The 17,040-nt window shown below is 43.6% G+C and overlaps 1 protein-coding gene across 1 annotated transcript in view; it reads left to right on the top strand.

Annotated features, from left to right (window-relative positions):
- The window catches only part of TRIM14 (tripartite motif containing 14), a 267,981-nt gene that overhangs the window by 138,856 nt on the left and 112,085 nt on the right, over window positions 1–17,040 (top strand). Inside the window, exon 2 of the mRNA XM_078676540.1 lies at window positions 3,136–3,231. Within this exon, the coding sequence (XP_078532666.1) occupies window positions 3,136–3,231 (96 nt within the window). The remainder of the gene's footprint in view (window positions 1–3,135; window positions 3,232–17,040) is intronic.

The raw sequence follows: 17,040 nt of genomic DNA, 5'->3' as shown, positions 1-17,040 counted from the left end.
CGTCATGAGCATGGGGGCGCTGTGCGCGCCCCCCTCCCCCTCCAGCACAGAGGGGGAATAACCCCCGCAGCGAAGGGGTTAAGACTGTATAATGTTAATAATCTCAGGAAATATTGTTACAGTGTTATTGATGAGAAACAGGCCACCATCTGTGAATAGTAGGATCTTCTGTGTCTGTTCATTTACATTCATAGCTTCCAGCTAAGTGATAGGTAGTGTTGTAGGGTTTAACAGGACCTACGCACAATTCTCCATTTCACTTACACGTTTAAACTTTTTTTAAATCAAATCTCATGCCAAGGATATATCCGAACAGAACTGACTTATTTATACTTATGTTAAGTATAGAGCATTTTAAAAAATGTCCTTCACAGTAGCTGAGACACCATAAGCCATTTGGCTGATTCATGGATTTATCTCCCTACCGATTTCAACTTTTGATTTTACATCTTGTTGAAACACTTTCTAGTAGGCAGATATAAGGCGTTAGGGGAAAGATTTGTGTATGAAACATGCATTCTACCTTTCAATTACAGGTGTTAGGATGGAGAAACTAAAGTTTTTCTCAGCAGAAACAATTGTGAAACATCATTTGACCATTCATTAGTCTGTAAAGAGGTAACACTTCATGGTGCATGCAATGCGTCCATGGCCTATTTGGCGTGTTATCTGAAGGGTGGCCCTACTTCCTTGATTCAGCCAGTATTAAGATTACTTTCAAATGTAAGTTATTTGATTCTGAATGAACAATGTTGTGGGATAAAACTGGGAGTACCATATGTGGTAACAGTTTCCAGGGCCGTGACCTATTGTAATAATGTGCTGTTCCCACCTGCACACACATTCAGGAAGGTTATTGCATACCCTTCAATTTCTATTTTTAATGTTTACTTTGATAAGTTAAATTAACTGAAAGCCTTGTTGCTTGTAAAGGACATCCAGTTAACAACTGCTAGACACGTTTGATCTCCATGTTGCAATGTCTGTCTCTGAAATGCAATTGCTACTGCGCACAAATCTGCCTCTACATTTTGATGAACTTGTTTGTGCACCACATTTCTAATGCTTTAAATACCATGGGAGTGTATTTTGAGGCATATGGCAAGTGTTATTCCTGATTGTTGGAATTTGGTACTATTTTTGTTGCTCTGCAATGGATGTTCCACCTCGAGGCCAAATGGTGATGGAACTACCAAACGTCTGACTGTGTCATGAGTACATGATACAGTACTTTGGAATGTCTTTACTTTAAGAACTGAATGACAACTTGTCTTTGTCCTATCAACCTAAATGGTCACACTGCATAAAGCCTGGGTTCTGCTGTTTGCTGTTCACTTTTGAATGTGCACTGGATCTATCTCTTGCAATGCAACTGGTTCAATCTACAGATATGGTTCTGCAGGTATGACCTTTAAGAGCTCATCTTCTGTTGCTACAGGTTGCTTATTATGAGCCATAACTGGATGCTTCAGCTCCTGGATTCCTGGATCTTGGCTCCTCCTCTGCAGTGACAGTGCCAGCTGGCACACCCATCAGCAGTTGCTGATTGGGCTGGATATGACCATGTTTATTTGCAGTCCATGCCACTGTGGTTGCAGATTCCTTCCTGTAACCTATTGGTTCTTTGAACATGGAAAACATTTTGGGAGCCTCCTAATGTTTAATTCAGCACCTTTATTTTTATTCAGTTTTGGTTTTTATTCATTTTAACAATTGCTTGCTTTTATTTGGCATTTTTTATGCATATGGCTTTCATTCGTTTTTATTATTATAGTGTATTTTATATTCATTTTTATTAGGCTTATATATTAAGTTTGATTTTTTTAGTCTAGCTTTTAAGTTTTAGTTTGAAGAAAGAGTCTCTCTCTCTGGCCAAGGACTGGGTGTTGTAAGGTTCACAGGACCCGTGCACAAGTCTCCATTTTAGTTACATGTTTAAACTTTTTACATGCCTTGCTCTTACACGATAACATACTTAGAAATAATGGTGCTTGCACCACATTTCTTAATAAGCATTTTATTGGGTTATTTGTGCACTCTGTCCAAGGCTAAGGAACATTGATTGTGATGCCCTTGCATTTGGTTGTCGGCTTGGAGACAGTTCTGAGTCTTAAGACAAACAATCACATCAGCACTGTACCTCTGACATAGTGCGATTGGAACAGTGCTTTTCTTATATAAACCACCTCTGAGCCAAATGTGGCAAAAGAGCACGTTCTAGAGATTATCTTGGAACGCTGTGTCTGTGATTGAGATACAGCCCTGCTGAGGCTAACCTTTATCTTGCACAGGACGGTAGGCTGCTTTACACCAGATCGGCTTCCTGATACATCATACAGAGGTATGGGGATTGGGTTGTCCCAAGAGATCTGGCAGAGCGTACTCCCACTATGCTATTTATAGTGTAGGTAGTATTAGGTAGGAGTATAAATATAATCATACTGTAATGTTATAGTGGTTAAACTTTTATCTTTTTTTTACCATTCTTGCAATGCTGGTCCCAGTGCTTTGTTTTAACATACTAATAATTGTAGCTCACGCTTTTAACACAAGAAAACAATTGTTTCAATAAATGTTTAAAAAGCCAATTTGTATCATTCTTGTGTCTCCCTTGGGCATGCCTGAGGTTGCAGATACCTTCTGGTACCCTGGAAGGTTAGGGGTTCAGATGGCATGCAGTGAGCTAGCTAGAAATTGGGCCAATATACTGTGATGATACGTATGGACTCAGTACTAAATATTCTGACGGTTATGTTGTCCAGATACACTGTCCTACTAGATTCACAGGAATCCTATGACAGCAGCTTTGGAGTTAGATTTGTAGCTCCTTTGAAGCATACCTACATGAGTATTCCTATGGCCTGGGCTTGTTTGAGTTAGATGATGCCTTTTCTTTTTTCCAGATATTCCAGACATGCACTTCAGATGCTCTAGTAGAATTTATCTTTGATATTATTGGTATGAGAATTCAAATGGAAAGGCTATTATTCACAGGAATCCATTCTCACATTTATAGAGATCACATGATAGTGTGCAGGATGCCCTATTCGTATGAAACTGATAGTAGTTGTGCCTATGTTGATTTTGATTTTTGCTTTTATGGTGTGCTAATACAGCCTCATGCTTACCTTTCAGAAACTGACAGCAGTATGTTTAAAACAGCTTAGAATGAACAAGAACCAGGAACTTGGCAACATAAAACAAATAGGGCAGGCTGCTACTGACCTCAAGGTAAGCAAATCACTCCTCTCCTCTATTGTACTTCTTCTACAAACCTACACACTTTTCAAAAAATTATCAAAATGAATCGGTATACTAGCCAGTCCTTGTATGCTAAACATGCCCATTAGATAATGAGGACTCTCTCCCAATTTTTTTTTTAAATATTAAGTTATGATGTAGTGTGGACATGAATGGCATGTTTTACTGACTGTATTGGCACAATTTGTTTGATCATATGGACATTCCTAAAAGGTGGGTTTGTTACTTGCATTTAATATATAGCCTTATATGAGCTAAAAGTGCATTTAAGACATGCAATGGAATTAGAGAGCTTTCTAATATCGGATTTAGCAGGTATCATAATAAAGAATTTCCTTATTTGATGTGACTGACCATGTGTTAAGAGAAAACGTACATGCAATCTTCTATAGGGGAGCTGATGTGGTACATATCTGCTCCAATACATCACAGCAGGAAAGTATGCCTATCAGTAGTCAAAAGTCATTTTTTTCACAGGTTATGGAGCATTTCATGCACTTAATTTCTAATAAGTTTCATTACTTTAAATTCCTTTACAGCTTTCTCTTTCTTTAATTTATTTATAATGTGCCCTCTTCCCAATATTCAGTTACAGCGTCACTAACTTGTGCTAATAAATTAAAACTCATGTCATACCATGTAAAGACTGGTTACACATGCAACAGAGATCCAGAAAATTCCAGAAAATGGCACTCAATACAATACAAACACGAAAACTACAACTATCGGATTCATCACCAAAAATAAAAATTTCCACAGCTTTGTGTGATTGAACATGGATTAAAACCAAACGCAGATGCATAGAAACATCATATTAAGGAATCTAGATCTATTCACTTGGATTATAAACATACAAATATAGACCTAGAAAAACAATTGCCATGTAGTCTAATTCATGATAACAAATCTAACAGAAAATGAGAGCAAATAACACCAATTCAATCCTCAAATTGGAGAACCATAGCAAGTGTGGCTGGATAAGTTATGTAGAGCAGGAATTTAAGGCCATATTATCAAGAACAGGCGATAAAATGATTGTCGCTTTATCGGCAGGAAACTGCCGCTAAAGCGGGGATAATGGGTTTGATAATATGCCCTTGTGAATTTCCATAGCAGCCCAGGTTAACACCAGAACCTGGGCTGCTATGGGAATTCACAAGGACATATTATCAAGCCCATTATCGCCGCTTTAGCGGCAGTTTCCTGCCGATAAAGCAGTGATAATTTTATCGCCTGTTCTTGATAATATGGCCCTTAGCGCCTTAGGCTTGTCGAACCTCTTTAGACTTCCAATGATATGCCGGGACTTTTCCAAGAGGAGGCTGGCAGAGAATTAAAAGACAAGGGCCCAATACGTCCGTAGGGAGAAGAACTTTGATGCGCAGATGGTGCGGCTGTATCATCTAACTCCCCTCAATTGTGGAGGGTGAGTTTTCATACCTGGCAGTGGTCCCACTGTCACACTATAAGTTTACTCTAACGAGATTCCGTCTAAATCTAATTCCAATAATGCTGGGGTATCCAGACAGAAGTTTGAGGCATTCTGGTTTATCAAAATGCCCTTGTGACTCTAAGTCGATTGAAAATGATTTGCACTTGATATTTTTCTGCACTTTGTATGCCCTAGAAAGAAAGTGTTTTATTGTTCCAATTTTAAAGAGACATAATTTTAGTCAATGCCGGGTTGCATTGTATTTTTTAAAATCGCTCCTGAATGCATTTACGTGTTTTGCAGTAGCATCCTTCCTTTGGGCATGTATGAGGAAAAGGAAATATGCGCTTTAATATTGAATTATGAGAAACGCCTATATGTTTACAGATTATTTGTCCTATGTATTTTAGCTGAATTTTGATTAAGGGGAGCTCGGTTTAACTGGTTATATTTTAACTGTTTTGTAAGTGATTTTATGTACTTTTATGATATCTATATAAAAGATCGAACAAAGTTTATAAATGAAATGAAAAAACACCAATTCAATCAATAGTGCATTTTTTTGCACCTATAAGAATCACATTTCCTATCATGTGCAATACACCGTCAAAGGTTTTTCAGTTTCTGTTCTAAGTACTGTTGCCTATTAGGAAGCAATGTGTAATTAACAAGGACCCCCTGAAGCGGATAAGGTTCCTGGGTCAGGGCAAACAATTTGTGTCAAATAAACAACCCAGGCAAAACACACAAACTCTGGCAAAGTTCAAATAAACATAAATGAAGATAAAAATAAAGCACTAGAATGGCATAACGGATTTAATTTATTAAGTTTGATAAAAATGTAATGAAGATATTCATTGGCATAATCATTCATTAAAAAACAATAAAAGAGATTCTTTCAATACATATATGTGATGAATGAATTATATATATAGGAAGTGTTCCCAATGATGTAAAGAGGCGATGGCTTTTCGTCTACGCGTTTCGACACTTAGAGCGCGTCTTCATCAGGGCAATACCATCGTAATACTAAAAATAGATAAACAGAGTTTTACAATAATGTCTATTTATGCTAAACAGTGCAAAATGATATGTACAGTTTTGAACTTTAGGGCCAGAAGAATGATAACCAAACATGGTATACCGCTTTACAACAAGTAAATTACAATTTGTTATATTCTCATATTTAACATATGGCTATGAGGACAATATGAGGACAATATGGTACAATTGAGTTATACATTTTTCTTTTCATATATGAGCACAAATGAAGAGAATAAAAATAGGGGAAACAGAGAAAGATACAGATTAGCGCATACGTGTTAGACAGTAGACACTGGTGCTGTTTCAGTGAGGAATTTAAAGATCCATTTCTTTTTTCTAAAGTTCAAAGTTACTTTGGCAGTCTAGTTGAATACACTGTGGTGCCTCACAACAACTACCGTAGGGCAAGGAAAATACAGTTTAGCCAGTTCTCACGATAGCAGTCCTAACTTGTTATTTAGTGTAACCTTCGTTGTTGTTTAATGGCAAGCTTACCTTTAAATCTTGGAAGGAAAGACTTGATAGTAGGTCTAAATAGGATCTGTAAGGGGAACTTCAATATCTAGTTGAAGCCGTTAGGGGAAAACAAAGATTCCAGATATGAGCATGTTTGATGAACTGTGGCTGTAATTGTCAACTATCGGAGATATGTGTGAAAGAAACGCATTACTGTTCCTTTGGTTAAGACGTTTCCGGGCGTTATTTAAGGATACCAATTTGGGGGGAGGTAGTATAGGTACATGTGCGTGCGAGGATACTAAGGTATCAATGACTCCTACTGCACATGTGACTGTCTAAGGGACACTACATATTGTGAGCGCTCGGGTATACGCAGTGTAACTTATTCGATAACTCATTGTAATTACCTGAGGTACAGATATTTAAATGGTGTATACACTCCTTGTCTCTAGTCGCGATGTCAATGCTTGCTGCTGTAGGCCGGTAGCGCTAATGCAAAGATATTCGGTAGCTGAAGGCACAGGGATAAAAAAAAAAAATAATGAATATAAAAATTGTATGAATCGTCTTGGCTCTAAATGTGGCAGTCGCATTAGATTAATTAAAAGAAATACCTTGATTCTGTATAGTATTCAACTACCCAATAACGAACGTGGCAACAATCCGATGTGTTTTCGCGGGATTGGAAATATTGTGACTTAGCGGTTCGCTGGAACAATTGCTGGGTGCTATAAACGAATAAAATATGGCATCTTGATGTTGTCGTTCGAGCAATGATTCACATTCACCTCTTAACACTATTCAAAAAGAAAACGAAAACGAAAGGGCCGCATTTACCTGAATAAGGATATTAAAAGGACCCGCTTGTGATAGTGCACCTGGTGACGCTAGATGTGTGGCTGTCGAACTTGGGCGGGCGAAAGATAGGTTACCGGCTTTCTAAAATATAAAGCTAGAGGGATGTAAACTGCCACGACAACAAGCGCGTCTAGGTTCTATAATTAGAACGTGCCGTAAAGAGTCGACACGGAAGTTACCTGTGTGCAAGACCGCGTTATCAGCAGAAATGGCGTCTGGTGCTTCTTAAAATCAAACGGATTAGAGCCAGTGAACCCGATACGTTTATATACTCTATGGTCCTATAGGCTGTGGGGTGCAACTGCTCCACATCTTAAAGTTGTACCAACACGGCTATTTGTAACCGAGGAGGAAAGGTGTGGAGTGTCATGTTCCACAAAGAAATGCATTGTGGGCGTGAATCCTCACCATGGTTCTTTCTAACTGAATCAAAACGATTATCTCGTTCGATAAGAGTCCTAGCAGTAGATGTTATTGAATATTAAAAATGAAAAAGGGGGGGGGTTGCAATGCATTGCCAGAGTCCATATGTATTACAGTTTTATATAATGGCGTTCTCCCAGGGTAATTCATTATTCAGCCCATGGGTGAAAGTTCCCAGGGAGAATATCCAAAATACTTCTTTTTTCTTTCGGATTTTATCTCCGCCATTATTGTTTGGGGTATGAATTTTCTCCAGATTACACCATTGGACATCAGTGGGAGAGTGTTTGAACTCAGCAAAATGGCTGACTAGCGGGGCTGTAAGTTTCATTGTTTTTTTTGTTTTTTTTTTAAAACCTTTATTAGCAAGAAAGGAATACAATTACAGGCCTACAACCGCCAGGGCTAGCCAGTCACACAAAATAACAGTAGCGCATTAGAACACAGCTCATCAGCCGAGAACCGAAGGTCCGGCAGCGATATTGCATGACATTACTCAAAATGCTACGGATGAAAGGATGTTGAAAAGGTTTCACATTTTATACAAATAAACAAGAAAACGTAATCGAAAAAAAGAGTTGAGGCTGTACCCTGCAATATAGTATCAGTTCCATATGGCGCGGGAAGAGGCGAACAAAGAACAGTGTTAAGAAACAGAAGAGATACCAGGAGAAGGGGGGGGGGGACACAGAGCAAGAAACAAATCGTAGAACACGGGAAATTAGGAAACCGAAACGTACAGTCAAGGAGAACAAGGAGTGTCGGGAGGTTCAGTAAGGGGGGGATCACATATCCCCCCTCAATATGAGTTCCATTGGTCCCAAATCCTGCCCCACTTGGGCCTGCCACGGAAGACATACACAATTTGTTCTCTGAACATGCACCAGTCCATGTGCTCTTCCCAGTTGTGAACTGATGGTGCCCTCTGAGATCCCCACAATTGAGCAATGTCTCTTTTCGCAACCATGTTCCCTAGCGTGACCCATTGAGTCTGAGCAGCAGTGCAGTCATTCGGCTCCCAGATGTTCAACAAACAGCGCCTGGCCTCAGGCAACAACTCAACGCCCGTCACCTCACCCATCACCGCATGCACTCTAGTCCAAAAAGACACCACTTCCGGACATTCCCATATGATGTGGAGGAAAGTAGCCAGCACACCACAGCCACGCCTACACAGCCCATCCGCAGAAAAACCCATATGCATCAATCGAGGACCCGTGACATAGACTCTGTGCAGAATCTTCAGCTGTACGAGTCGCAGACGCGCCGGGATCGCGACCTCTTTAGGAGAGGATATCGCAGCCTGCCAGTCTTCATCATCCAACTCCAGCCCATCGTTAGTCCAAGCACTCCGAAGCTGAACAAGCAGGTCCGAACGATCATTGATGAGTTTTTTATAGATAAGGAGATAGTGCTGTCCGGAACATGCCCGTCCAGCACCCTGTCCTCCAGGGGAGAACACTCCGGGATAGTAGATCCGGCTGGAAAAACCGATTCAATGGCATGTCGAACCTGGAAGTAGCGAAAATACTCCGTGTCATTCAAATTATATTCCTGCTTCAATTCAGCAAAGGTCTTAACTCTATTTTTAGCCCAGAGATTGCCCACTTTACTAATGGCAATGAGGTCCCATCTATCAAAACCTTTCGACGTCCATAGCTCCCCCAGTCGCTCAGCGGCAAACAATGGAGTCGCTCTGGTCAGTTTATCCGCCCACCCCGTAGCCGTGGTCGCACTACCCCACACTCGCACTGCCACTCCAGTGGGACCCGTCAGGTTCCTCCTGGCGCCTCGAGAATAGAGCGCTCTATAATAATCACCCCTGGGCAACAGCCACCATTCCATCTCAAATGCAGGATTCAGAGCTGGACCGTACATGGCATGGTTCACAGCGCTCAGCTGAGATGCCCAGTAGTATCTTTTAATATCAGGCAATGCTATACCACCATCGTACCAGGGCAACGTCAACTTTGACAACGCAATGCGGGGCGGTCCAGCCCACACTAGTCTCCTCTGGAGGCCCTCGATTTCACGAAAGTAACTGGCGGGCACCAGATCAAGCGTGTTTTGGACAGCATACAGAAAACGGGGAAGAGACATCTTAAACAGGGCAGCTCTTCCCAATGGGGACAAGGGTAAACTACACCATGCCGCAACGTCTGACCGAAGCCGGATAAGCGGAGGTAACAAATTCCGCTCGTAGCGCACCATGGGGTCCAGTGAAATATAGATCCCCAAATACTTAAAGCCCCCTCTAGAAACCGGTATCGGGCAAGTGCGGGGCAGAGAGGGCGAGTCTCCAGTCAGTGGGAAAATACAAGACTTGGCCCAGTTGATAACTAAACCGGAGTTTCGTCCGAAGGAATTCAAAACGTCGAAGAGGACTCCTAGTGACTTACGGGGGGAGGTCAGGTACAGTAATATGTCGTCGGCATATAGTGATATGCGATCTTCGAAGTCAGGGGACCATCGAATACCCTTGAGTGAGGGCTCCCAGCGGAGCCACGCGGCAAGGGACTCAAGCGCGAGCGCAAATAGAAGCGGCGACAGAGGACATCCCTGCCGCGTGCCTCGTCCGAGAACAAAGGGCTCTGAGGCTCTGCCGTTAACCACAGCCTGAGCCAACGGCTGCTCATACAGAAGCTTGACCCACGCGATGAACTTCGGGCCGAAACCAAATTTAGCAAGAGCAGCCCACAAATACGGCCACTCGACCGTGTCAAAGGCCAACGAGGCATCAAGGGAAACCAAGATGGCCGGTTCATTGAGAGACCCCGCCCTCGCAAGGACACCATGAAGACGGCGGAGATTGAGCGCAGTATTCCGACGAGGAATAAAACCAGACTGGTCCGGGTGTATCAAATCGCTAATCACCGTGACCAATCGATTTGCCAAAAGCTTCGCCAATATCTTGGGTTCCGCATTCAAAAGTGATATCGGTCGATACGATGAGCAGCGCTCATGGGGCTTGCCATCTTTATGGATAACCACAATGTACGCCAGCCTCTGGTCCCTAGGAAGGGACCCAAGGTCTCGCGATGCCGCAAACATCCGACTAAGATACAGCGCCATTTTGTCCGGGCATAGCTTGTATAATTCAACTGGTATACTGTTCGGACCCGAGGCCTTCCCCGAGCGAAGGGAGCGTATAGCAAGTGCAACCTCATCAGTGGAAAAGTCCGCCTCCATAAGCACCCTGTCCGACTCCGAGAGACTAGGCATCACGAGATCACGAAGCAACAAGTGCGAGTCCTCTTCTGGCATATTCGAGACCGGCGCGTATACAACCCTAAAGTGCCGGGCAAACTCCTCGACTATCTCAATCGGGTCCACCACTCGCGTACCGTCAACTTTCTCAACCACAGGCACCACTCGATTCAGTCTGTCTAGTTTGTCCAGCCAAGCAATCAGCTTTCCCGCTTTATCACCCACATCATACAAACGCCCCTGTTGCACATGGTTCATCGCCTCAGCCGCGTCGGTCACCAAAGCCCTGTATTCAGATTGCTTAAGAGCTAAAAAGTGCAATCGCTCGGGTGTAACCCCAGACTCCAACTGTTCCTCCAACCCAGCAATTTCAGTTTCCAAGCTCACCACCTCCTCATTTTTGCACCTCCTCTCGCCAGCGATCAAAGACAGAGTCTGACCACGGATCACAGTTTTATAGGCCTCCCACAGGGAGACCGGGGAGGACACCGATCCCTCATTTTCAGCAAAGTAGAAGTCCATGCACTTGACCACCTCCGATCTGATTTTGGGATTCTGAAAATGCCATGGATTGATCGGGGCAATCCGACCCCCAGCCCCCAGCTGTACATCGATTTGAAGCCAAAGCGGGAAGTGGTCGGATATCCCCCTAGCCAAATGCTTGATTTCACGTACCGAGACCACCGGCACGAGGATATAATCGAGTCTCGAGAGACTCCCATGAGCTCCCGAGTGGAAGGTGTACTGGAGCTGTCCAGGGTGCAGCTGTCTCCAACAATCCGCCAGCCCAAAAGCATCCAAAAATTTCCCCAGCCATAACTGCGATGCGGGAAGAAGCCTGGGGGGGCTACGGTCACTCTCTCCATTAACCACAGAATTAAAATCGCCACCCAATACCAACAAACCATCAGGCAGCCCCAGAATCACCCCACCCAAATCGGTGAATGTAGTAGACTGCAGACCAGGCGGAACATAGACAGACAATATGGAGATCAACTTCACCTCCCCGTAATAGCCGCGTAGCGGCCTTTGTCGTCCAACACCGTGCCGTCTATCTCCAGGGGGAGGGAGTTCCTAACCAGGATACCTGCCCCCCTCGATCCAGTGGTAAAGCCGGAATGGGCCACCAAACGGTAACCTCGCCTATTCAATGCCCGACACGTATTACCCACCAAATGCGTTTCCTGGAGCAAAACCACATCTGGGGAGGATCGCTTCAAATACTGCAGTACTATACCCCGCTTTATCCTGTCACCAAGACCGTTAACGTTCCAGCTCTACACCCTCAGCCCCCTACCCCATCCCAGAAGTAAACAGTCTGCCCCCCCCCACCATGAAACAAGCACATAGCAGCAAATAAGGAACAAAGCGCAGCCTCGATACAAACAAGAAAGAAAGAACCCCCCCACCACCCCCAGTGAACCCACAAAACACAAACCCCCCTCCCTGCACCCCTGCGGTAGACCGAAAAGCCACCCCAACTTGCAGTGTGCCTGTCGCCCCATTAAACTAACCTACAAAAAGAGAGAAAAAGTCCCCAGAGAAGGAAGATTCCCCATTCCCCCCCACCCCCGGGTATCCATATTATAAATACGCAGTCTCTGAGCCACTGCCGTGAAGTCAGGTTCGCCGATGCAGACTCACTACTCCTGTTCCGCCAAACCGCCTTCAGCACCCCTCGAGCTCTCCGGGCCATCATGGCGCGTCGGCAAAGTGTCTAACCAGTCACTGGCCACCTCAGGGCGATCGAAGAAAAACGCACGATCCTCATGCTCGATCCTCAGGCGGGCCGGGAAAAGCATAGCATATTTCAGTCCCATATCTCTAAGGCGCCTTTTCACTCCCATGAAGCCCATTCGTTGTTTCTGCACCGCCTGAGTAAAGTCCGGGTAAAAACTGATCGATACATTCTCAAATTTGGTGGGTCCATTCGTGCGGGAGGCTTGCAGGATAGCGTCTCTGTCCCGGAAATTAAAAATCCTGGCTATTATGGGCCGCGGAGCGGCTCCCAACTTCGGCTTCCCACCAGGGACTCGATGAGTCCGCTCCACAGCGAAAAGTTTACTGAGGCCCTTTGGTGCCAGGTGTTTCAACACGAGGTCCTCCACCAGGACGTCTACGGGCAGGTCCGCGGAGGTCTCCGGAACACCCACGATGCGAACATTGTTGCATCTGGCCCGGTCCTCGAAATCCTCCAGCCGACGGGCAAACAGATCATTAGTCGTCCGGAGATTGCGAACTGTGGTCTGAAGATCCGAGACATCTGTGGTCAGACTCGCAGTCTTGATATCAAGGGACTTGACCCGGTCATTAGTTTTCCCCAAGTCCGCCCTGATGAGGGTGACCTCGATCGCCACTGTGTCTATCTTAGCTGCCAAGGTTTCATATTGCTGGCCCATGGTGGTCCGGACACTTACAATGGCGCCCATAACGTCCTTCAAAGTTGGCTCCTCAATTTCAGGAGCACCGTCACCAGTTTCCTCGAGGGCCCCACTCGACCCACCCGGGGATCCCTTAGGGCGAGTAAAGTGATCGATAGTCTGGGATTGGGCGACCCCTCCCCGGGACGGGCCTCTGGTGGTGCGCTTCTCAACAACCGCCCTGCCCGCCATGATGGGCAACAAACTCCGACGGGACCGTTAGGATCTGGTCAAAGTGATTACCGTCGTGGCAAGTTCGTAAAGGCGAGAGGGCAGGGATCCAACGCTGACTGAAGGTTGGCCACAATAACAGAGCCGGTGCGCCGATTGGCTGCAAGTCGCTGACCACAACGACCGAAAACGAAACCGAAAGTAACCCAGGGGTAGAGGGCGTGGCGTATCAGCCGTTGTTGTTCGATTACCACCTGGGTACCTCGGGGACTCGAGCCCCCGGTTGGCAAACGATGTGGGCCTCAAAGTTCAAAGTGCAGTAAGTCCGGTGTCCGGCGGCCAAATCGATTTTCGAAAAGAATGTGGGCATCAGCAGGGCATCAATAACAAGTACCCGTCGTCCAAATCAGGATTAATCACAGGATAGTTGCGGGAGGCGGAAAGGGTCTCGGGAGCCCTTAGCTCACACATCCATCTTGGAAACGCGCGAAGCTCCTCCCCCCAAGTTTCATTGTTTTAATGGCGGTCCTGTGTTCTGTCAAACGTGTTTTCATGGCTCGCGAGGTTTCCCCTATGTAGCCCAGATTGCAGGGGCATATGATTAAATATACTATGTTGCGAGTATTGCAGGTCCATAATTCTTTTGCTTGAATATTGAATTTATTAAAAACAAATGATTCTCCTGTGAGAATGCTGTCACATGATTGGCATGAGCCACAACGGGAGGTGCCTCTCGCATGGTTGACACCGTCAATGGATTTCTGTACAAATGGAGGGTTATTGGTAGGTGCAGTATAGCGCGATCGAACTATCAGATCTTTCAAGTTCTTGTTACGGCGGTGTGCGAACATAGGTTTAGCTAGTTTTGATTGAGTCTGATCCACATTTAGAAGATGCCAATTGGCGTTGATGACTTCTCTAATGGTGGCATCTAATGTGGAGTGCTTAATTATGCACACTAACGTGGGTTCCTGCTTCTCTTTTTGGGATTTAAGTAGGGCGTCACGATCGTAAAATCGTGCTCTTTTATATGCTTCCCTGACAAGGCGGTGGGGGTAGCCTCGTTCTAAGAATTTTTTCTTCATCATGATCGATTGAGTATCATAGTCCTTCAAGTTTGTGCAGTTCCGTCTCACCCTGAGGAACTGGGAGAACGGGATACTATCCTTTTGGCTCCTCGGGTGATAACTTCTAAAATGGAGGAGGGTGTTCCTAGCCGTCGGTTTGGTATATAAGTCCACTTCTAGTGTGTTGGAACTCTGTCTAATGTAGATATCCAAAAAATTCTACTTGTGATGAACTTATGTGGGCAGTAAAGCGAAGGTTAGTATCAGTGAGATTCAACCAGAGGAGAAATTATTTTAGGGTCTGTTCCCCATTGGTCCAAACAAAAAAGATGTCATCAATGTAGCGGTACCAATGGGAAACAGACTCAAAGAAAGGAGCAATTTCATTGTGGATGTACTTGGATTCAAACAGCGACATATTTATGTTCGCTATTGACGGAGCCATGGCTGCCCCCATGCTCACGCCTTTCGTTTGCACATACATGTGGTCCCCGAACTCAAAGACATACTCTTTGAGAACTAATGAGAGACATTCACGGATGAAGCGTTTGGAGCAGGGTATACAATATTCATCTATGAACCACATTGTCGCTTCTATTGCTTCAAGTTGGGGGATGTTGCTGTACACTGATTCGATATCTAAGGTGACTAAGATATCGGTGTTTTGGTTAAATGGAAGATGTTCCACCTTGGCTATTATGTCACCTGTATCCATGATGTAAGAAGGTGTCAGGGGAATGTAAGGTCTCAAAATGTTGTCAAGGTATTTAGAAATGGCTTCAGTGGGCGTGCCTATTGTAGAGACAATTGGACGGTAGGGAGGGTCCTGTTGATTTTTGTGTATTTTAGACACCCCATAGATGCAGGAAATCTTTTTGTCTGATTTATTAAGAAAGTCATACTCTTTTTTATTTATGATTCCTGTATCTAGTGCTCTAGTTGTGATTTTTTGGATGGTTTTGATTATTCTTTCTGTAGGATTTATTGTAACCTTTTTGTAAAAGACGGGGTCATTAAGCATTTTAAACATATTTGTTTCATAGTTCTTAGAGTCCATAAGGACTATGCCTCCTCCTTTATCACTGCTTTTTATAATAAGGGATGTATTATTCTTCAGTTCGTTAAGGGATGCATGCTCATCTTTGGAGATATTATATCTGGGCTTTGGAACAAACCGGAGAGCGTGTTCTAATCTATTTAGAACTACTTTTTCAAATATAGCCATTTCAGGGCCTACCTGGTCCAGTGTTGGAGTAAAGGTGGATGGTAACGCTACTATATTCTCTATTCTCTCATCTTAATTAATCTCTTCCCTGTTCATAATTTTTTTTTTAATCTTATCTTCCTAAAGAAAGAGTGAATGTTCTGATGCAATTCGAATAAATTAACATTAGAATGAGGGACGAATGTTAATCCTTTTGTAAGTAGGGACACGTCCGCAGCATTTAAATTGTGTGTTGATAGGTTAAATATGGGTATTACATCCATAGTCTCTGATACTGTTTGCTGCGCGTTTCCAGGTAATGATGAGGTTCTTGGGGATACTGGTGATTCTGATAGTGTCCTCTGGATTGGTTTTGAAATCTCACCCTTTGACGTCCCCGCCTGGCACTGCGCTGGCCTAAAAAAGGCTGGCGTGTGTTTCTACGTCCATTCTGGGGATTGTATGGTTCTTCTTTGTGATAACTCAGACCGCCTTCTCCATCAGAGTCAGGATCTGATGAGTCTGAGAATGTATTAATCTTTTGAAAATTATAATTAGGTTCTCCTTGGTGATGATCTGTCTTATAGAAGGTTTCTCCAAGGTAGGGATATGTGCGCTCTAAGGTATCAAATCTTTTGTCCTTCGTGAATTTTTCATTTTTTCTTTTTGTCAAGTATTCCATGAAGGACAAAATGTCTTTTTTGACGGTTTCTAGCTGTTTATCCGCCACTTCTATTGTAGTTGATCTTTTTATTTTCTCCTCTAGTTCTTCTATTTTTTTTTATAGTTAAAGCTAGTTCTTTTGATGTGGCTATGATCAGGATCATCAGATCCCGGGAGCATCTACTGGCTATCATGCTCCATTTTAATAGAAATGATTTAACATCTACAAATAAGCCAGGATTATTTCGGACTCGCAGTCCTAATGGGATGATACCAGCTTTTAGATAGTTGAGCATGAATTCCCCGTGGGCTTCTATCCTGGTTAATTTTTTCTGTAGATTGGAGAGTTTACTTACATCACGGCTGTTTTGAGAATTTGATGTTAGACTACTGGTGAAGGATGCACTTGTGCCTACTAATGTTGCGAATTCTTCATCGGAGAACCCAAATGTCTGCAGTTGGGCCATTTTATAGTAATGTCTGTCTGAGCACCAGTATCTGAATAGAGACAAGAGAAGTTAGAACCAAGTTACATAGGATAAAATGCAAAAAGACAATGTACAAATGTTAGTTTATACTTGTGGTATGCGGTAGAGTAAATACAAGAGACAAAAGGTCCCACACGGGTACACCGTGGGTATCAATGTGTAATTAACAAGGACCCCCTGAAGAGGATAAGGTTCCTGGGTCAGGGCAAACAATTTGTGTCAAATAAACAACTCAGGCAAAACACACAAACTCTGGCAAAGTTCAAATAAACATAAATGAAGATAAAAATTAAGCACTAGAATAGCATAACGGATTTAATTTAATAAGTTTGATAAAAATGTA

The sequence above is a fragment of the Lissotriton helveticus genome, chromosome 2_1, assembly GCF_964261635.1.
Source record: "Lissotriton helveticus chromosome 2_1, aLisHel1.1, whole genome shotgun sequence".
NCBI lineage: Eukaryota > Metazoa > Chordata > Amphibia > Caudata > Salamandridae > Lissotriton > Lissotriton helveticus.
The sequence above is the reverse complement of the archived record's forward strand: the minus strand, read 5'-3'. Positions and strand labels throughout refer to the sequence as shown.